This window comes from Lactuca sativa, chromosome 7 (genome assembly GCF_002870075.4).
Source record: "Lactuca sativa cultivar Salinas chromosome 7, Lsat_Salinas_v11, whole genome shotgun sequence".
NCBI lineage: Eukaryota > Viridiplantae > Streptophyta > Magnoliopsida > Asterales > Asteraceae > Lactuca > Lactuca sativa.
The window spans coordinates 5,545,515-5,568,389 of record NC_056629.2 but is presented as its reverse complement, the minus strand read 5'-3'; the positions used below and the strand labels follow the sequence as shown (position 1 = coordinate 5,568,389).

General features: G+C 34.1%; 2 protein-coding genes and 1 pseudogene across 3 annotated transcripts; 1 reads left to right on the top strand and 2 right to left on the bottom strand.

Moving 5' to 3' along the window:
- The first annotated feature begins 2,518 nt into the window (after positions 1–2,518).
- LOC111902677 (signal peptide peptidase-like 4) lies at positions 2,519–6,122 on the top strand. Of its 2 annotated transcripts, none has more exons than XM_023898493.3 (14): positions 2,519–2,894; positions 3,240–3,398; positions 3,477–3,588; positions 3,689–3,808; positions 3,918–4,069; positions 4,144–4,326; positions 4,460–4,494; positions 4,569–4,731; positions 4,863–4,916; positions 5,013–5,105; positions 5,177–5,319; positions 5,408–5,478; positions 5,581–5,664; positions 5,723–6,122. In XM_023898493.3, the coding sequence occupies exons 1-14, from the start codon at positions 2,742–2,744 to the stop codon at positions 5,842–5,844; spliced, it is 1,644 nt and encodes a 547-aa protein (XP_023754261.1). In that variant the 5' UTR covers positions 2,519–2,741; the 3' UTR covers positions 5,845–6,122. The 2 variants fall into 2 exon arrangements, with proteins under 2 accessions (XP_023754261.1, XP_023754262.1); XM_023898494.3 differs by having other exon boundaries at positions 5,581–5,668.
- Positions 6,123–9,698: 3,576 nt separating this feature from the next.
- LOC111902676 (SKP1-like protein 21) lies at positions 9,699–14,164 on the bottom strand. Its single transcript, XM_023898492.3, has 10 exons — positions 13,999–14,164; positions 13,208–13,291; positions 12,133–12,354; positions 11,502–11,693; positions 11,306–11,416; positions 10,824–10,902; positions 10,540–10,661; positions 10,261–10,451; positions 10,031–10,176; positions 9,699–9,930 (listed from the first exon to the last, which is right to left on the bottom strand). Exons 2-10 carry the CDS (start codon positions 13,235–13,237, stop codon positions 9,893–9,895), a joined length of 1,131 nt encoding a protein of 376 aa, XP_023754260.1. The 5' UTR covers positions 13,238–13,291; positions 13,999–14,164; the 3' UTR covers positions 9,699–9,892.
- Positions 14,165–19,617: 5,453 nt separating this feature from the next.
- LOC122195156 (receptor-like protein 44) lies at positions 19,618–22,642 on the bottom strand (annotated as a pseudogene).
- Between the last annotated feature and the right edge of the window lie 233 nt (positions 22,643–22,875).

The following is a 22,875-nucleotide window of genomic DNA, read 5'->3' as shown; positions in this document are numbered from 1 at the left end:
GTCTTTATTTTAAAGCATTACCTTGTGAAATTGTGTCGGTTGTAGATAACCTAGGAAATAATGTGTTGTGTATCGATTCTTCCATTAGCTTGGATAAAGCATCGTTATAGCATTGTTGTTTTGGACATGTGAGCAAGAAACGCATAGGCTAGCTCCAAAAGGATGAAGTCTTGGAGTCATTTGACCTAAAGTCGGATGATAGTTGTGAATCTTGTTTACTAAGAAAAATGACAAAGTCACCCTTCACCGGTACTTGTGCTAGGGGTGAAGGTTTGTTGGATCTCGTACACACAGATGTGTGTGGACCATTCAGAACCGCCACAAGAGATGCTAACCGCTTCTATGTGACTTTTACTGATGATTATAGTAGATATGACTATGTCTACTTAATCAAGCATAAGTCAGAAACCTTTGAAAATTTCAAAGAGTTTAAACGGGAAATGGAGAATCAGTTGGGTAGGAACATTAAGATGCTTCGATCCGATCGAGGTGGTGAGTATCTTAGTACAGAGTTCCTTGACTATCTTAAGGAATGTGGGATTATCTCATAATTGACACCTCCCAGAACACCACAGCTTAATGGTATGGCTGAGAGGTGTAATCGAACCTTGTTGGACATGGTTCGTTCCATGATGAATCGAGCTTCACTACCAATCTCATTTTGGGGGTATGCCTTAGAGATTTCCGCCCATATTCTTAATATGGTCCTTACCAAAAAGGTTGTCAAAACACCTCACGAGATGTGGACTGGGAAAAATTCCTAATTTGGACCACATCAAGATTTGGGGTTGCGAGGCTTTCGTGAGGCGCGAGACTCACGATAAGCTCGAACCTCGAAGTGAGCGATATATTTTCATCGGCTACCCACATAAATCCTTTGGTTACCTCTTTTATAGACCCAGTGATAATGTGGTCTTTGTGGTAAGGAGAGGAGTCTTTCAAGAGAGAGAGAGAGAGTTCATAAGCCAAGGAAACAGTGGGAGGCAAATTGACCTTGAAGAAATTCAAGAGTTAAGTGGTGAAGGAACCTCAAACCCTAGCAGTCAACATGAGGAGGAAATTCCTGTTGATCCAACTGACGAGTCTGTACCTCTGAGGCGTTCCACGAGAGTTAGGAATGCACCTGAGCATTACTATGGTTTCCATATTACTGTGGAAGGTGATACACTTATCATTGATAGTATACCAGTAAGTTTGGATGAACCTAACAGCTACACGGAAGCCATGGCAGTCCCTGAGTCTGCTAAATGGAAAGAGGCTATGGACAACGAGATACAGTCCATGTATGACAATCAAGTTTAGAACTTAGTTGACAATGTACCAGGTCGTAAGACAGTCGGGTGCAAATGAATCTTCAAGAAGAAGATCGACATGGATGAGAATGTACACACTTATAAGACACGACTGGTTGCAAAGGGCTTTTCTCAAACTCCAAGAGTTCTATGATGAGACATTTTCACCAGTATCGAAGATTAAGTCTATGAGTGTTGCTAGACACCCCTTGGACACCCTATTGGCCACTTTTTAAAAAGTCAACCTATAGTTAACTACTTATAATCAACTTTTTCGGAAAACAATGCAATTTCAACCAATAAAAATATTTCAAAATTAAGTTAGAGTGTCTATATGGTAAAATGAGTGTCTTTTTAGGCAACCCCAATAAATACGAACGTATCTTTACATACAATCATAAATCGGTCACATGATAATATAGAAATATTTTTTTAACAAACTCATGACTAGGGGTGTTCAAAAATATCAGCATCCAAACTTCCGATCCGAAAACCCGAAAATCCGAAACAAAATTATCCGAAAATTCGGATATCCGAAACTCGTATATCCGAATTTTCAGATTCGGATACGAATATTAGTTTTATGAGTTTTCCGATATTTCGGATATCCGAATATCCGAAATAAAATGCATACTCGTTATATGTTTTCAATGTATACGTATGCATTTCTTTTAAATAGAGTAGGGATATATTAATTTTAAACCTTCAAAATATAACATGTGAGCATTATTATTTGGTTCAGCTGCGTTCAACAAACATGTAGTGATTAATTAGACTTGAAAATCATATGTGGTAAAAGTTAATTTATAAGACATTATCCTCCTCGTTCTTGGTGTGAACACAACTAATGTTGTGAGGGGTGCTTGAATGAATTTGGAATCTGTGTAGTAATGACTAAGAAACGCAATATATGTTTTAATATTGAAACTCTATAACAATTAACAAAGAACTCGAGACATCTGAATTTTGGAACAATGGCAATGGTGATTTTTTTTTTTGGTTTCATTTGTCTCGTAATTTTTCAATCTCGAATTTTGGAAACTTTGAATTTTCGGATATCCGATTCAGAATCCGTATCCGTATCTGAAATTTCGGATACGGATTCGGATATCAAAAATCCACTGTCCAAATTTTCGGATATCCGGTTTTGATGACCGCCCTCTCAACACTCACTTGCAAATTCCAAAAAAAAAGTCTATTATTTTGTTGAGCGACATTTCAAATGCCATTGTTGCGGTTGGTTACGAAAGTAACAAAAAGAAGTAATTCGCGTTCACACGCGCTTTCCGTACGTATATATTCGCCATTTTCTGCCGCCTACTCCATCGTCATCGCCGTCGTCACACCGCACAATGACAAACCAAAACGAAGCAGCACCAATCTTCACGTTTTCTTGAACCAATTCCTTCTACTGCTGATCGCTTTCAAACCTGATCCAAGAACCAAGTAATGGAGGCAGCAGCAGCGATACCAAGCAGAGCTGTGCTTGCGTTGGTTGTAATTTCGCTAATTTCCTGTGTTTCTCTTGTTTTCGCCGGCGATATAGTTCACCATGATGATGTTGCTCCTACGAGACCTGGCTGTGACAACAACTTTGTTCTGGTAATAATTCATTTGTTATTGTTATTGTTTTTTGCTCGTGAGCTTTCTCTGTGTGCAGGTTGGTTCATTTGTCACGCAGTGTACGGTGATTTGTGTGATTGCAATAGTTTTCTTACTTAATTATTGTTTCAAATTGAAGTTCTTCTATGGCTGATGGACTAAGGTTGAGGTATTAGAGTTGGATTGTGATGTAAGGTTGATAACATGAGTCAAATTAAATCTAAGAAAATCATAATCGTACCCTAAACAGAAGTTCCTTAGCTCAAGCATGTGAAATATAGAAAATCCGAATTTCAGGTGTACAAATTTTCACCTATTTGCTGATTCCTTTATGTTATGTAACAGGTGAAGGTTCCAACTTGGATTGATGATAGAGAAGAAGATGAGTTCGTGGGTGTTGGTGCCCGATTTGGTCCCACCTTGGAATCAAAGGAGAAGGATGCCGATAAAAGCAGAATTGCTCTTGCAGACCCTTCCGACTGTTGCACAACACCTAAAAACAAGGTTTACTTTTTCTTCATCTTCTTCTTCCTCTTTCCTTGTAGATCTTTGTTGAAATTTTTATGATCATGTTTTCTGTAGCTTACTGGTGAAACTATCCTTGTGCATCGAGGGAACTGCAGCTTTACAACCAAGGCAAATGTTGCTGAAGCTGCTGGTGCTTCAGCTATCCTCATCATTAACAATGGCACAGGTATGTAAAGCTTATTGGGGATTTTATCAATCAAAGAAACTATATTATTACCATATACATACAGTATATCTTAACTTCATAAATGTTGATTCTTGTTTAGAACTGTTCAAGATGGTGTGTGAACCAGATGAACCTGATGTTAGTATTGGCATCCCTGTAGTCATGCTTCCACAAGATGCTGGTGAAAGCTTGAAACAGAATCTCCAGAAAAACTTGAATGGTAAGGACAGGTGTATTAAGATGATTATAAAATGATGATGAAAACCAACCTTAAAATAATAGTAGCAAGGTTGGTGGTTTGTTATAATTGTAACTGGTGTTATTCTCAGTTTTTGTGCAGCTATACTCTCCAAAGAGGCCACTGGTTGATGTTGCTGAGGTGTTTTTATGGCTTATGGCTGTTGGCACCATACTATGTGCATCTTACTGGTCTGCCTGGACTGCTAGAGAAGCTGCTATTGAGCAGGACAAACTGTTAAAGGTTGAATTTTTGACTTTTTGACTTTTTGACTTTTTGACTTTTGACTTTGACTGATATGAATGTGAAATTTACAGGATGGTTCTGATGAATACTTGAATATGGAGGTTTCAAATTCAAGTGGTGTGGTGGAGATCAACACCACATCAGCAATTGTGTTTGTTGTGATTGCATCATGTTTCTTGGTTATGCTTTACAAGTGGATGTCATACGGGTTTATTGAAGTCTTGGTTGTCTTGTTTGCCATTGGTGGTGCTGAGGTATCTCATAATAATAATAATAATAATTTCACTGTTATTTGCTTTTATCAAAATGTGTATTTTCTATTGCACATTTTATAAACAAAAGGAAAATTCTTTATATTCACTCTTTTTGTTTGTTCTCACTTCTCAGGGTCTGCAAACTTGTTTGGTGGCTTTATTGTCATGGTATTCTTCAATTTAACATAGTTTCATAGGTATTAAAGTTGGTTCTGAACTAACTAACAATTTAATAAATGCAGTTTCAAAATATTTGAACATGCTGCAAAAACATATGTGAAGATCCCTTTCCTAGGGGCAGTATCGTATTTAACACTAGGTGTTTCTCCATTCTGTGTGACATCTGCTGTTGTATGGGCTGTTTATCGCCGTTTTTCCTTTGCTTGGATAGGCCAAGATATACTTGTAAGTTTAATTTAATATTATCTATCATATATTTTCTTTTAAATGTTTTGAATTGATATGCAACTTCGAAAGAGATGAAATAGTTACATAGAATAAAATCTTTTGTTTTTTTATCTCAATTTTTACATCAGGGCGTCGCGTTGATTATCACAGTAATCCAGATAATCCAAGTGCCTAATCTCAAGGTAATCATCAAAATTTTGTTTTGTTTTTTTTTTCTAAGTAAGTGTTGCGTGTTTTAAGGTAATTAATTAATAAATATTTTTATTTGACGAATTTAGGTTGGAACCGTTCTGTTGAGCTGTGCGTTCTTGTATGACATTTTCTGGGTGTTTGTATCAAAATGGATGTTCCATGAAAGTGTGATGATAGTGGTGGGTTTTCTTATTTTGAGTTTTAAAGTAGAAGATTATTATTTATAATTTATTTAATTATGAATTAACAGGTGGCTCGTGGAGATAACAGTGGTGAAGATGGGATTCCCATGCTGCTGAAAATCCCTAGGATGTTTGATCCATGGGGTGGCTACAGCATCATTGGATTTGGTGATATCATTTTACCAGGATTATTAGTAGCCTTTTCTTTAAGGTTACAACAATTCATCATTCTACTTTGAAAAATCTACCCAATTAGTAAATATTAAGTCAGAGATTGTTTTTGTTGACTTTATTTACAGATACGATTGGTTGTCCAACAAGAGCCTTCGAACCGGATATTTCTCATGGACAATGATTGCTTACGGATTAGGTACGCAAACTTGTATACATACAATATACCATAATACCAATCTACTTACAGTTTGCTAGTTACTTTTTTTAACAATTAATTTATTATTATTTTAACATGCAGGTTTACTTATTACATATGTGGCTTTGAACTTGATGGATGGACATGGTCAACCAGCTTTGCTTTACATTGTTCCCTTCACATTGGGTAGGTTTAGTTGATAAGAGAATTTTTGTACAAATTTATTTATAGTTAATATTTGCAGGGACTTTTATAACATTGGGAATGAAGAGAGGTGATTTAAGACATTTATGGACAAGAGGCGAACCTGATAGGATTTGCCCACATGTGCAGCTTCAACCCTCCTCTGAATCTCAACACTCGTAGTGCTAAACTACTACTACTAGTTTGCCTAAGTGTATATGTAGTTTATGACAATCTACAACTTCCATTACAACGAGTACAACCGACTAATGCATTGTCCCAAGTGTGTAATGCATTAGAGAGTTGTACGTCTTGTAGTGAAAGTTGTATATTGTTATGGATTTTATTTGCTTATGTATGCTCTTACAAGATTTGTTGCAAGTCCTTTAATCCCAAGCGTAAATAGGAAATTTAGAGGATAATGCGTTAATTACTTGTACATATAGTGCCACATTGGTTTAGATTTTGGTCGCTTTTAGCCTTCTATTAATGCACCTCCCAGTGGAGGGCTAGACCTTTTTTTTTTTTTTTTTTTTTTTTTTGCATTTTATGATAACCATTTATTTTTCACTGAGTGGTTTTTTTTTTGACACTTAAATTTTTTCCTTCAAAATTATTTTCATTTTATACTCTTAAGTCATATTTTAACATTAATTCTTATTATATTTTAACTCATCCATTGAATTTACTAAATATGTAAAATATGAGACCTAAGTTCAAATCATATGGAGCATGCTTACATAACAAGGCAAGATGTCTTTATATCTTCACCAAATGGTGAACCACCTTCAAGGGAGCATGTTTTACAATATATATTTTTTTCTTTTTAAATATATGCAGAATAAAATGGAACCTCTTATGTGCAAAAAAATATCGTTAAAAAGTCTTTATCAAAGACTATCAAAATTCACATTATCAGATATTAAAAACTATATATGAGAGGTTCTTAAAAGAACAAATTAAAGGAAGACTTTAAAAACTTTTCACATAAATGAATATAAATGTTCTAAGTGTAAAAAGGAAAAATGTATTGACGAAGATATATAAATGTTAAATAAGATTAGTAGAAAATGATTAAAAAAAATCATTAAAAAGCCATTGTTAAAAGCTATCGCCGAAAGGTGATTTGGAGAACCTTGAAAGCTAGAAGCATCACCAGGAGATATGACATTGCTTTTTGCGATATGTATTGTCGGTGTTTACGACATCTGAACGGACCCCAGTCGGAAACACAAGTTCTTTTTTGGTTGAGGTTGGACTACACCAAGATAAGACTCTCAGCTAGAGGTGGCAAAAATTGACACGACACGAAACCCGACACGAACCCGACACGAAATAAATGGGTTTGGGTAAGATATTTCAACCCGTTTAAATAAACGGGTTGACACGACACGAAAATTAAATGGGTAAGGTTAGGGTTGAGAATTTGAACTCGAAAATGACCCGTTTATTCATATGCAGGTATTTTGAATTATTTAAATAAACTAGAAAGATACAAAATCAAAACCATAAGTAAAAGATAGCCTTCGAATTGAATTGTTTTATAATGTTGAAATGACTTAGCCGTTTATATCAAGACTTCATTTCAATTTTTCCATTCTCTCCTAAACTACCCAGTCTCTTTCACCACTATCGCATCCTCATGACCTTTGTCATCCGCCTCCCCAACTCCCACTCTTTTAATTTTGTCATCTGAACTTCCTATGACTTCATCCATTCTGCCTCCAAACTATTAGTTTTTCCTTTCCGCCTACCCAACTCCTACTCTTCCAACATGCTCAATCTGTTAACCTCACATGACACGACATATTTCGAGGTATAGCCCTAACCCGAAACCCGACACGAACTCGACACGAAAATAAACGGATTGACACGACACGACACGTTAATTAAATGGGTCGGGTTAGGGTCAAACACTTTCAACCCGTTTAGTGTTTCGACACGACACGAACCCGACACGACACGACACAATTGTCACCTCTACTCTCAGCTTGTACGTCTTCGCCTTGATCTTAGGCGATGGATCTTATGAGATCCAAAGGGATATGCATTGGTGTATGTTTTTTTTTGGTAGTCAATTTTAAGATTGAGTTGAAAAAAGCTATAGATCAACACGTTTAAAACATAGTATCTTTGGTTCAAATTTAGTGGGGAGTTGGTGTGGAGGTAAACGTCACCCTTTGCATTAAGGCGGGTGTGTTAAAGTAGAGGGCGACTATCAGAGTCTTGTGTGACAAGAAGGTACTTTGAAAATGAAGGGAAAATTTTACAAGGTGGCTATTAGACTTGTCATGATGTATGAATTTGAATGTTAGCCTAACAAAAAGGACAGTGAAGATGGAAGTAACATAAATAAGGATGTTTAGGTGGACTTGTAGTAGAATTTTGTTGAATAGGATATCGAATATTGTTATAAGAAAATCGTTAGGAGTGACATAGATCTTATAAAAATTTAGATGCCGCTTGAGTTGGTATGGGGCTATGGCATGTCGGAAGGAGACCAATAAGGAGGATAGAGCATATGCTGTTTGATGGTAAGATGAGACGTTTTAGGAGGATAATGTGAGACCAAACATGGAGAAGCTTGTTCATTCTAAGGACATGACTTCAGATAAGACGATTTGAAGGGGTAAACATGAGTAGGCTAGCACCATTGTCGTTTTTTCTATCATGATCGTTAATATTGATATATACTTCCTTTCGTATAATTGTCTGTTATTTTATTCATATATTTTTTATTGCTTATATTAACTTATTCCCCTTGCTTTGGTCTCATTTGGAGGTATTGATATATGCTTCATTTCGTATAATTGTCTATTATTTTAATCATATATTTTTTTATTGTTTATATTGACTTACTTCCTTCGCTTTTGTCGCATTTGCAAGTTCTTGAAGTCTTTTTGCTTTTATTATGATTTATCTTTGTGCCTATTTTATTGCTCACTTTGACTTACTCTCTTCTTCTTATTCTTGTTTTTCCTCATTGACATACAAGTTCCCTCGCTTTTCATATGTCGGAATGTCATCTTTATAAAACAACGCTCTTCTCTCCATGGAGAGACAGACAAGGGCAGTTTTGTATGGTGTCCAATAGTGGCGTCGGCAACGCCTAATTTGCCTATACAAAGTGCAACAAATTCGATTTTTTTCTTATTATTGTGTCACTATGTAAAAAAATTGTGCAACTACGTAAAAAAAATGTCACTCTAGACTGCAATTTAGAAGCTTGAAATTATAATTAGAAGCCCAAAGTTTTAATCCAACATTTCAAGCCCCAAAAGAAAAAGAAATAGACAATAGCCCAATGGCTTATGCTAGCCTTGGCCCTTGTGGTTAGAAAGAATAAGAAAAAAAATCAGCAGTGGCATATTGAAGAAGAGAAGACTCGCTGCCGGTCGCTGCTTTCTGTTTGCTCGCGTTGTTGCCTTCGCAAATCGCACTTCTCACCTGGCTATATCTTCAACTTGGCGGCTCCAAGCTCGAAATTGGGTACAAAATCAACTCCCTTTCCACTCCAAAGATGGAATTGATCGTTTTTATGTTTTTATATTATGTTTTACCGCAGAAAAAAAAATCATGTCCCACCTAATATGAAATCACGTGTCCACCTTTGTGTGGAGAGACGAATTTTGACATCTACCTACCCTAACTCATTATAATAGGATTCCAACCTTCCGAGATCTGTTGTCATAGGTAATGAGTGGAATTGAGAAAGGATCAACGAAAAACATCAACTGAACACAGTTTTTTAATTTTAAAAGGGCATAAAAAAATTGATTATCAAAGACAAAAAAAAAATCTTTCTTTTCATCGGATACATCAACCATCATAACAATTAAAACGAGACAACCTACTTTTTTGTCATTATATGGCAATGGTTATTTTTATCCTGCTGTGAGCTAGTCTGGAGGTTTTTTAGCAAGTAGAATTTGGTTGTTTATTTTTAACACCATTAAATAATAGTACAAACTTGAACTTGAGATTATTATCCAACCAAAAAAAAAAAAAAAACAAATCAAAATTGCATGCATGCATCATTTGGGTTTTCACAAAGAAACGTCATTAGAGGCGACTGGTGAGGTGAGGTGAGGTGGTTTACACTTGAGAATAATCCCAATTCCCATGGCATCCATCCATCGGTACATTTCTAATCTCTTTTTTCTTTTTTCTTTCTTTCTTTCTTTCTTTCTTTCTTTAAGGTCAAAATCTGAGTCTCCCTCCTCTCCTCTCATCACTTCTCATGCTTCTCCATCTCCAGCCTTGTTGAATCTGTCCATTTTATTACACCAACAGGATTAGCAAAAGTCTTGGATTTTGTTTAATGGGGTGTAGTAAAAAGTTTAAAAAAAAAAAAAAAAAAAAAAAATACTTGAGAATTTTGCTGAGCAACCATTTCCATTTCCATTAACAGAAACAGAATATAAAGTTGGCCTCCGTTCTTGGCCAAGAGACAAAAGCTCTTGCACTCTCTCCGGCCAATCAGAATTCAACCTTCGTGCAAAGTCCTCCACTTCTCTGACAAAACACCAATCATACCATTCTACTTTCAGTTTTCAAATTCAATTCACCCTAAGAATAAGAATTATTAAATGGAAGTACCTGTCAATTTGCTCTTTTATTTCAGGATCTATCCCATCTCCTATATCACAATCATCAAATTCATCATCAAGTCCAAATCTATCATCTTCTGAATCTTGCAACTTCAAAAGCTCGTTGATATTGGGTAGACAACGGCTTTTCACCCTATTATCATCATCATCATGCCCCACAGAACCAATACCATTTGATTCCTGTAAACATAACACACATGTCTTTTTTCTTTTTCTTTTTTTTTTTAAATGAAGAACTTGTTCAATCGCTTTGTAAAGAATAAACTACCTTGGTGGCATTGTTTGTAGATGAAGTATCTGAGATAGCGCATACAGGAGCATTATTCTTATGTTGCTCCTTTCTTCTTCGGTTTTTCTTTTTGCTCTTTGCTGTTTTTACTTCTTTTGACTCTGCAATAATAATAATGATAAACATCAAAATATAAATGCAATTCAAGATCATATAATAAAACTGTCAATTTTAACAAGTAAATCGCCACCCACATTTAATAAATAAATATAAAAAAACTATAGAAAGAGAAGCAAGTACTCATACTGATGCTAGGGAGGTACCTCCATTTTCTCCATTTATAAATGACAAAAGTTCATCAACTGATCGATCATCTACATGCTCCGCTTCCACCTCAACATTCTGAAAATCCAAACCCAACAGAAAGGGCATTTACGTCTTTTTCAAGAACAACTCCATGTCCCAAATACAAATAGTTCCCTGTTCTTGGGCTGGGCAGGACAAAAAATTGCAATTTTGGTCCCACTCACAGTCCAAGAACAACTGTGATGTCATGTCTTGTCATACTCACAAACACGAAAAAAGAATACTTACCTTAACAGAAGGGCATTTATGTCTTTTTCACAAAAAGAGAACAAATCCCTGACTGTTCCACCTTTTTAGGCAGGACAAAAAATTGCAACTTTTGTCCCAATGACATCAGTCCAGGTACAACAAACACACATAATACAACCTGTTATGTCATGTCTAGTCATACTGTTATGTCATGTCTTGTCATACTGACAAACAAGAAAGCATTAATTACCTTAAGTTTCTCTTTTTCTTTTAGTTCTTTCCTCTTTCTTGCATAAAGTCGATTCAATAATCGTATCCGAGGATCATCAGTTATATTTTTCAAAGGCTCTAACTTTTCTTCCTGCAAGAAATTGAAGATTTATTATTACTAAATGCTAATAAAACATATGTTATTATGCCATTTTATAAATATAAACAACAAACACCTCTGTAAGATCATCGGGTATATGAAATGTTTCACGGATTTCTTCAGGAGTTTTTCCTTCAATCATTCTTGCAAGTGCCCGACTTGTAAGATCAACTAATGGCTTTAACTGTAGGCTGTCAGCAGCAGATGTTAACTCACACAGCCGATTTGTGTCCATCCGAATGAACTTCTCATCAAACGACTTCCGCTCCTATACAAAAAAAAAATAGCAATGTACTTTCTTTACTTGTGCATTATTATTATAGCATGCAACTCTTATTTCTTTCTATTACAGCATTCTACTTTCAATTATTTATTCTAATCTGGATGCAAAATCTAACTTATTTATAGAATTCAAAGTTGATTTGTATTTGGATGACATTGCTATAATTGAGTAGATTTTTCAAAGTAGAATGTTGTACTAGGAAGAAGTGAAAGTAGGATGCTATATAAACAAATCAATGGAACTATGTTACTGTTTCTTGAATTTAACCCTTGAAATAATGATCCAACTTCTTCAATAAAACAATTAATAAGCTTGTGAACACTTGGTATATATACATTGGGCAGTTTTTAAACATTTGACCTGTGCCTTTTTTAGCTTTTTTTTTCTTCCCAAAAATGTTTTTTTTTTTAAATTTGATGCATACCTTATTTGAGCGGCCTGGGACTTGATGGAATCGGCAGTAATCAAGGATTAAACTTAATGTGACAGGATTTACTCTTGCTGGAAGAGAGATTGGGTATGTTTTTGAAGATCCCATGCCTGCATGTATCTCATGACATATCAAAGGACAAAATATAGCAACCTCTTGTTCCACTTGTTGAATCGACCCATCAGCAGTTTGAAGCCATATATAAGACTTCATCATCTGAATAAAAAAAACATTAGAATAAAATCACTGTGCCACATATGTACTTTGTATGTAAATATGAACACTTTTAGGATTCACAAACTTTAGAGAAAATTTCAAAACCCCAAAAGTCTGGTACCACATAGTGCATGATTCTTTTGCCCTTTCGGGAAATTGAAACCCATAAAAAGCAAAGGTATAACTTGACCTTGTTTTCATGTTAAACCAGATAGAAAAAAAGTGGTCTCATATCCCGAAAACCAAAAACCGGTGTTTACAAAAAGTTGTAGACAAAATTTATGAGCTGTAAACAAGATATTATGCTTTCCTGGTTAAACAACTGATTTATGATCAAGAAAATTTGTAGACACTATTGATAGGGGTAATCACCTATTTATGCAACAAAGTTACCACTTCATTGCATAAGTGGGTAAAAAAAAAGTTAGCCCTTATTTAAAACTTGTGAACAGAACTTTGATGCTTTCATGGTTTATAAAACTAATTCATGATCAAGAAAACGCATCGACTCTCTGATTTCATAAGGTTGATGATTGAAAATACATGAATGTTTCTATGTATGATATAAAAAAATGGAATAAACTTGCCAAACATCCTGTGTTAATTTTGCCATCCACCCAACATCACATTTCCATTATCTTACAAAAAAAAATGCTAACTTTTAACATCCAAGGCCATAAGTGTCTTTTCCAGTATGAAGGCAGGAAAAAGTAAGACAATAACCTAGACCTCTTACATATATAACCAACCTAAAAATTAATACTTTTGGAAGAGCCAAAAAGATCAAGTACAAAAACAAATAAATAAAAAAGAGAGTGCATATAGAAAAAAAGGGAATAACCATATATAATACCTCAGGTTTGATTACATCCGGCTCTGACATTATGTCAGGACGGTAGATAAGCAACAATCGGATGACTTACTGATAAACTCTAACCTGTATTCAAGATTTAAAGTAAGAAATTTTAGTGATTAGATAATAAAATTTAGATATAACACCAAACTCAATCGTTAACATGCAAAACTCTAGACATGGTCGCTGGTTCATTATAACTTTAAAACGACCCAATTCATTGTGAGTGGATTGAAGAGAATTCCGATCATTTTAGCCTCTGATCAATTGCAGCAACTAAATAACCAGTCATTTGGCGGTTTGTGCAAAACCCTAATGCTTCGGGTAAAGAACCCTTGTAACCAGATTATTCAGCAAATAATACCATGTAGATAACATAAAAATCAGTCCTTTATCGATGCAAAGCCTAAACCTAGACCTAAACAAACAGACACTAAATTTTGCCAAAAAAAAAAAAAATCAAACCTAATTATTCATCAATTCTGCAAAACCCTAATCCTAGAGCCGCCCATCCATTGCCAATTTAGCAAACAAAGGTTCCATCGTTCGCTAATTTACTAAGAAAAAAGTCCGTTTCAGATAAAAAAAATAAAAAAACCTAAGAAAAAAACTACACCGAAGTTCGCGACTATAAACACTGAAAATCGAGCAACTTATATAGTGATATACATCAATAACACAAACCTAGACACAATCACCAACAGGTTGAAAGAAAAAACATTTACACATTTCAATCAACGCGCAATCTCATACATTTGCATAAACAAATACGAGATTACAGTTCTATGTACCTGAGTGAAGATCTAACAGAGATTTGAGAAGACGCGCTTTAAAATTTCTGTGAAATTTGGCGGTTATTAGCGGAATCAATTAATGGATAAGAACGAGAGAGAGGTAATTTTGTGTGTTTTTGCTCTCTATATCTACAAATGGCGATACCCCTGTGTGTGTGATTCAAATTAGGGATAAAAATATAAGGGTTGTCATGATATGAATTGACAAAATTTGGGGTTTGAATTGTAATTTTAGTATTATTCAATTTCTGCCCTTTCACATTTAAACATATGATTTTCCCCCTTTATCTTGTTTATTTTCCCAAATGGGTGTGATAGTAAATACTCGGGTCGATGTGACACAGATAAATTAATGGGGTTTTTTTGGGAACAAAAATGGTGATTTTTTTAAACGATAATTAAACATAAACCAATATGATTGTTGATTGGATACAAATTTATAATCTTGAATGGCATTTGAGAAAAAATAGTAATTTATGACAGCAAACGATGCAATCGTTGAAAGGAAAATGTTTGATGGCAAATTTAATGAAAATAATCTTTGTTTGGAAATTTTATTTGAAAGGAAAAAGGAAAAATAATAATTTTATGAGAATAATTGGAAATTGGTTCAAAAGCTAGGAGTTAACTTGTGAATAATAGCGAAAATAAGATGAAATTTTGTTCTTCTTACAGTTAACTCAACTGTAAGAATAGGTCTTTTTCTAAAACTCCATGTTAAATACACTTAACGGTTTATTATTAATGTTTATGAAATTGCATATTTGTTCTGGTTTTTCAAATACTCTCTAATAAATGAAAGTTTTTTTGCCACTTGTCAAATTCTCAAGAATTTTGTCACATGTAATTTTGTGAGAGTTTTAGAATTATTATTTTCCACTTGTCATTTTTTGAGAATTTCCATTTTTTAAAATAAAATTTCAAATAAGGAAAGAGAATCATTCTATTAATTTGATAATAAAGTCTCATAAATGCTCTAAATAATATTTGATTTTTTTATATATAAATGTTTGAAAAGATTACATTATGATATGTAAAAGTATTATTTTATAAAATATTTAACGTTTAAATATTGATATTAAAATTTTATTTTTAATAAACTCGTGTAATATACGGGTCTCACAATACATACAATTATTAAACATATCTTTATAATATAGCTTGCATTTCTTTTTGTAAAGGTAACTGGAATGCCATAAAAACTTTCCCATGCTATATATCAAATAAATTGAACAAATAGTTTCAAAGCTCTATTTTTAATTTATTTTTAATCTGAAAAAATAAATAAACGACGACCTAACATCCTAGGCTATACTCCTAAAGTTAAAATGGAACGGGCCCAAATATATGAGCCATGAGGGCGGGCTGAGGAGGCCTGAAGCTATAAAAGTTTGGACCGGAAGTGTTTAAAAGTGATGTATGCTAGGTGATTAAGAGTATAGTTTTGACTTTTGATGTTATATACCACCAATATACTAATTAAATATAGCTGAACGTTATTTATAATACTAGGCGAATATCTGTGCGTTGCGCAGAAACACCTATATAATTGAAGTCTTTTCAAATATATGTTTTTTTAAATATAACAATAACGTTGTTGTTAAATTTGATTTAATAATTTGTATATACTAAATTGATATAATATATTGATTATTTTGAATTATATGATAATATATACATTTATTATAACTTCATAATCTCAATCGTTTGAATGACTTCTACCCGCGAATTACATATAAATAAAATTAAATATAATATATGATTTGATGTTATTTATAGTTGTTTTTATTGTTATTTATATTTTTAAAATTTATTTGCTTAATGTTTTAATTTCTATCATAATAATTATTTAAAACATCAAACATTGTTTTTTATTGTAAAGTTAACAATATAATCATTTACATAGAGTTATTTTTAACTGTTGTTACTATAAATTATTTTAAGTTACTTATTTGAAAATTTTTAACGATTATAAAAATATATATAGGATATATTTTAGTTAAATTGATATTACAATTTAGTTTTTGTTTTTATCACTACAATTTATCACTTTTAACTATTTAGAAAATATTATTTATTTTTTTAAATGGAACTGAAATTTATATTTGAGTTGACATTGTAATGCGCAGAAACACCTATATAGTTGAAGTCTTTACAAATATATATCTTTTTAAATATAACTCTAACGTTGTTGTTAAATTTGATATAGTAATTTGTATATTAATTTCATATAATATATTGATTATTTTGAATTATATGATAATATATACATCTAGTATAACGTCATAATCTCAATCGTTTGAATAACTTCTACTCGCGAGTTACACATCAATAAAATTAAATATTATATATGGTTTAATATTATTTATAGTTGTTATTGTTAACTAATTTTTAAAATTTATTTGCTTAATGTTTTAATTTCTATCATTATAATTATTTAAAACATCAAACATTGTTTTTTTATTGTAAAGTTAACAATATAATCATTTACATAGAGTTATTTTTAACTGTTGTTACTATAAATTATTTTAAGTTACTTATTTGAAAATTTTTAACGATTATAAAAATATATATAGGATATATTTTAGTTAAACTGGTATTACAATTTAGTTTTTGCATTTATCACTATAATTTATCACTTTTAACTATTTATAAAATATTATTTGGTTTTTTTAGTGGAACTGAAATTTATATTTAAGTTGACACTGTAATGTTATATTTAAATTAACAATTTAAGTATTTTATCAAAATTGTTCAAAAGTTGTAGCTTTAAACTGATAATGGTTTACATGCAACAACATTTTAAATCTAATAAATTAAGTATAATATGTTAAAATTTAAAGACATAACTTTATAAATAAAAGTAAAAATATTATTTTAAAATTGAAATTTAGTATATTTATGATTACACTTTAGGTTTGATATTTATTTAACCTTATTAACCAATTTACAATCATGATTAGAAAGACACTACAATTTATCACTTTTAACTATTTATAAAATAATCTTTGGGTTATTTGAGTTAAATAAAATTTATATTTAAGTTGAACTTATAATGTTATATTTTAATTAATAATTTATGTAATTTATACAAATTGTTCAAAAATTATACCATTAAAATGATAATGGTTTACATCCAATAATATATTAAAACTAATAAATTAAGTATAATATGTTAAAAGTTATAAAAAAAAACATAATTTTATAAGTAGAAGTAAATATATTATTTTAATATTGAAATTTAGATTATATATGATTACACTTTAGATTTGATATTTATTTAACCTAATTATCAAATTATAATTATTATTATAAAGAAATTGAAAAGTCATGGGAGTTTCAAATGAATGTGGTAAAAGGAAAAAAGAATGGGGGTTTCAAATGCATGAGATTCAAGAAAAAATGCTAGCTTTATAAGTATTATGTGCGAGGCCCAATGCAGCGGGCAGGAGCCTAGTATGTGGTTATGTGCTCAGTATTATGTATGGCATATATGGATCAGTAGATATGTATGTTATGCGGTAGGTTGGGGAACTCACTAAGCTTCATGCTTATGGTTTTCAGTTTTGGTTTCATGTATTCAGTTTTTAGAAAAGGAGCTCGGGAGGGTTGCGGTGCACACACCATGGCAAGTTAGCCTGGGATGTTTACTCTGATAATTAAACAAGTGTTTTGGAAATGAAACTATGATTTGTCATATAAACCCTTTTTGCATGTTTGAATGACTTAACACTATGAATTAGTAATGTTTTTAAAAGAAATTTTTGGACTCGAAATTTGGGATGTTACATCGTACCCAGTGCGTACTAGCCAAAAGAGGCGTATGCTGGGCGTACTCAACAATTGTTGACTTTCGTTGAGTGTTGTGATTTCGGTCATATTTGGACTACTAGGGTTTTGGGCCTTGTTGGGCCACTAGTCTTTCTGAATTTTGGTCATTGTTAGGCTTTAGGCCTTATTGGATTTAGGACCATAATGGGATTTGGGTATCATTTAAGAATTTGGGCCATATTGGGCTTTTGGTGTCATTGTGTTGGGGCCTTGGTTATTGGACGATGTGAGGAAAGGGTAAAACGGTCTTTTACCATGGGTGTTTGACAATGAACTAGATTCATAGTTATTGTTTATGGTCCAATTATCAATTGAGGTTTTATTTGATTGATTAGCACGGGGATTTTCCGATCCAACAACCCGATCATTTGTTTGGCATACAGCAGCCTGAGGTGAGTTTACTCACTATACTATAGGACATTAGGATATGTTATGTGCTTGTAGTCTTTGTGACTCCTATTGTATGTGTTATATGCTTGTGTGTCTGTTGCTATATATATGTGGGGTGAAATAGACCCGATACAACCTTTTGCTGACACATGAGTTGAAATAGACTCGGGGGTGAAATAGATATTGGGACGAAATAGACCCGGGGTGAAATAGACTCGATACGACCTTGGGCAAACACATGAGTTGAAATAGACTCGGGGGTGAAATGGAGTCGGGGGTGAAATAGACCTGACAAAACTTTGAGCTAGCAGATATGTATGGTATGTGGTATTTCGGGGAACTCACTAAGCTTTGTGCTTACGATTTCCAGTTTATGTTTCAAGTACTTATGGATAGAAAGGGAAGAGCTCAGGATGATCGCATCGCACAGAAACACACACCATGATTTCCACCTTACTTGACTATGATGTATTTGGGATGTTTGGCTGACATACTATGTTTTTCCTTTATGGTTTTATAAACATGTTTGATTGGTGATTTTATTAATATGAAAATGAAATTTTTGGTCTTAAATTTTGGGACGCTACAAAAATGTTTGTAAAAAACTTTGAGATCGTAGTATGAGTTTTGAATCACATGAGTGTTCATCTAAATCCCTTAACCCAATGCTTTGATACCAACTTGTAATGTCCTAAATTTTCAAACCAAAAAATTCTTCTAAATTAAGAGTAAAACATTCAAATCCATTTTTCATAAAACCCCAAGTATCCAATTATTTCAAAACCATTGATTCAAATCATAAAATGTATCAGAATAATAAAAACAACGAAAGTCAAAACATAAATCAACAACGATACGTGTGCGGTACAATCAAGCTGGACCATTCGCTTTAACAAGAGTACCACTTAAAAACATTAAATCAAAAATCGTAAGCATAAAGCTTAGTGACTTCCCTATAATAACACATAACACAATACACATATAATGCATACAAACAAGGATTCATGGCTCTAATGTTGTTTCACCAATAACATACGACGAGGACTCACGGATCTCGCATCGTTCCATCATCATAGGGCATCACAATTCTCGTGTCATTTCGTCAACAATAGGGACTCATGACACTCATGATGTTCCTCCATCAATAATGAGTATTATATGCTTACATGTCTTATGTTGTTCCACCATAAACCTGTAATGACAACATTTCAAAAACAAATTTTCATTTTTAAATCATATTTTCAATCACCAAAAACAATATCCAACAACTGTATCCAATGTTATCATAATAAATAATCCCAGAATCTCAAAAGATCTCAAATACAAAAATCCTCTCAGTGTGTACGGATCATGTCGGCGCCTTCCCACGGTCCTCGCTGGTACCTGAAACACACAACACAGCAACTGTAAGCATAAATGCTTAGTGAGTTCCCCAAAATACCACATACAACACATACGCCTTTCCAGACCATAAATCTGTGGGACCCTCCGGTCCGAGTGTCTCAGGGGACTTCCGTCCCAAAATCCCAGTAGACCTTCCGGTCCTACCCGTATCGACCTTTCGGTCCGTAACCTCCTGACCTTCCGGTCCATATCATATTGACCTTCCGGTCCTTATCATACACATCATACATAAAACATACATATCACATATCAGCATATAAGACCTTCCGGTCATACATAGGTACCCTTCTAGGTACAGTATAGTGAGAATACTCACCTCGGGTGACTCGGCAATCTCGAAATCGATAAATCTCGGTCTAGCCTCCGCCTAATCACATGGAATAAGCACTCTGATCAATACAACTCTCAAGGTTAGACTAGATCCATCTCTTAGCACTCTCAGAAGGGTAAAATACCATTTTACCCCTCTCAAGGCTCAAAGACCCTAACATTGACCAAACCCTAAAAGTTAACTATCCGGGTTATGCTGCACATACCAAACCTGTACGCTGGGCGTACCCGAAAACCTCACAGAAACGGGGAACGCGACCCCCTACGTTGCGCGTACTGGGATTACGCCCCGCGTAACTCCAAGTTTCATACTCCTTAGCTTTTGGGGTCTTAAACAGTTAAGACCCATAACCAACTTTCAGATCTGACCACTTCTAAGCCTCTTAATCCATAAAGTTGGTGGCTTTAAGCCTTTGTGTGGCTGTGAGAGTCACCAACACCCAAATCTCTCTACTTTCAGCACTCTAAAGCTCATAACTCAAGCATGACTCCATAACAACGACCAAGATGGGATTTTTATGGATCAATATCACACATAACACTGAAATGGGACAAATCTAGGTCCATGGAGCCCCTCTTGCTCATAAAGTCTCCACCTTTAGGACTTAAACCCTATAAATGGACCATAAAACACCAAACCAAAATAAAGAGGAAAGTTCTGAGCTTTTTACCTCAAAGTGAAGCTCCTTCCTCTGAAAAACTCAGATCCAAGCTGGAACTTCAAACCCTAGCCTCCACAAGCTTCTCTCATCATTCTTCACTAACACACAAAGGCACCTTTAGCTCAAAATACTCACACACAAGCTTTAGGACGAAGGAAATGCTCTCTTAGGGTTTCATTCTCTGAAATGGTGGTTGAGGATAAGGTCTTAGCATTCCTTTTATAGTGCACAAGCCTTAAATTAGGTTTTGCATCTGGGCCCGCTACACCCAACGTAACCCTGGGTACGCCCAACGTACCTAGACGAGTCCGCGTCCAACTTAAGTGCATGAGTACGCACAACGTACTCTCCAGTACGCCCAGCATACTCATTTGCAACACTTTCCCACTCAAGGGCCATTCTTGACAAACTGACAAAGGAGAAGGATTAAATAGCTATACCTGAATTTCGGGATGTTACAAAACCCCTAAAAATAAGTATTCTAGGCGTACAACTATCGTGTTGTTCTACCATCAACCTCCCATAGACACGAGTCTTCCTCGATCGTGGCATGCTTACCGTGACATAATCCATTTTCTTGTTAAGTACTTGATTCCTTAGGAGAAGGGTTCAAACTTTTAGTTTTGGTTCTTCTAAAAAATGGATAAAGTTTCTAACTTTATCCTTTTCGGAGGCTCAATCTCAACAAAACTCCAAACCTAACTCCTCAAGGAACAAAACTCATGCATGGCACAAAGGGAAGTACACACATTCCTATTTTTATATCTCCTTACAAGTCCATAAGAAAAATAGGATATCCATGAGGTTTTGGAGTTCTCCAAAATTCTCATTAATCTATATCTAGAAGATATATCACAATGGTGTAGAAAAGATGTAAGAATGTTGGATCTACGTTGTTGCTCCTTGCACCAAGAGCGATCTCCTTTTTTTCTTCCACTCTTCATAAAGGCAAGAACAAATGTCAAACATCTCTAAAGAGTTTAGGGTTTGGGAGGAAGAACGTTTATGGAGATGGGGGTGCAAAATGAGGCAAACCTTAGAGAAATGAGCCTTTAAATAGGGCCCAAGGTATAAGAATCAAGGTTTCACCAAACAGCTCAAGCGTGACATGCACCTTTAATGCCACATCACGATTCTCATTAAACTAACCACTACACGTTTTCCTTTAATTTGTGTGTCGCGACAAACCATATGTTGTGCCGCGCTTTGATAAAAATATCGGGTGTTACATTCCCAATCTTGTTTCCCAAGCCCATCGAAATAGGAACAAATAGTTTGTTATTAGAAACATCAAAATATATAATCTCACCAAAAATCCAAGTTGCGGGGGTATTGTGTCAGTGAGAATGTTATCGTGGTGTTCAATGACATTGAGACAAATGCACATAGGAAGCGAAGGTGGGATGATGTCAGAGCGTTGGAGGAGAGGTTGACAAGGTATTAAAGTTCATCAAGGAAAGGTCCAGTGAGGGAGTTATTGGAAAGATCTAGTGATTGTAGGTTGGTACAATTGGAGATGTTAGGTGAGATGGAGAGAAAGAGAGAGAGAGAGAGAGAGAGGGAGAGTTTGTAGATTCGACCATTTTTGCAAGTGGCTCCAATAAGGTTGGAATTGAAATTGAAACATGGGTTTGAGAAAAGCGAATTTGGTCCGATTATGAAGGTTTTTGATAGGGTCTAGAAAAGAATCAAATATATGGGTTAAACACGATTCATCTTCTGATATGGGGTTGATAGTGGAAGGAAAATAGAGATTATGATCAACAAGAGTGATGACCTGGAAACAACCTTATGTTAAGATTTAAGAACAAAAAAAGTCTGAAAAAGAAACATGTAATTATAAAAACATTTGACTATCAGAAGTTAATGTACACATCAATAATGTATCTGGGAAACCTCAAATTGGGGAGAAAGAAAGAGGGGTTTTCAGTTTTCTCTTTCCTTCTCGGGTAATCCAACATACGGTTGTTAATTTTAATAGCAATAGTTTGGTTCACGTGGCTATGAATACCTTTGACTATCATAACTTAATACATGTTGTTATAAAAACCTTTGACTATCAGAAGTCAATGTCACATCAATAATGTAACTAGAAACCTGATAATTTTGAGTAAAATGATATTTTAAACAAGTAAATTTCGAGTTTAATGGTTTAACGGATAAAAAATAATAATTTAAATGGTGATTTAAACTTAAAAATGAAGTTTTCGTATACTTATATGTCAAGACCCTTATCATAAAACCAAATAATAATATA

What these genes read in the sequence shown, in the direction of transcription:
- LOC111902677 (XM_023898493.3), top strand. Translation starts at nt 2,742, where the DNA reads ATGGAGGCAGCAGCAGCGATACCAAGCAGAGCTGTGCTTGCGTTGGTT. An exon ending in GTGACAACAACTTTGTTCTG is followed by an intron (nt 2,895 to 3,239) that starts GTAATAATTCAT and finishes GTTATGTAACAG; the next exon opens with GTGAAGGTTCCAACTTGGAT. An exon ending in ATGAAAGTGTGATGATAGTG is followed by an intron (nt 5,106 to 5,176) that starts GTGGGTTTTCTT and finishes ATGAATTAACAG; the next exon opens with GTGGCTCGTGGAGATAACAG.
- LOC111902676 (XM_023898492.3), bottom strand. Translation starts at nt 13,237, where the DNA reads ATGTCAGAGCCGGATGTAATCAAACCTGAG. An exon ending in TATAAATGGAGAAAATGGAG is followed by an intron (nt 10,662 to 10,823) that starts GTACCTCCCTAG and finishes TTATTATTGCAG; the next exon opens with AGTCAAAAGAAGTAAAAACA. An exon ending in ATAAAAGAGCAAATTGACAG is followed by an intron (nt 10,177 to 10,260) that starts GTACTTCCATTT and finishes GTGTTTTGTCAG; the next exon opens with AGAAGTGGAGGACTTTGCAC.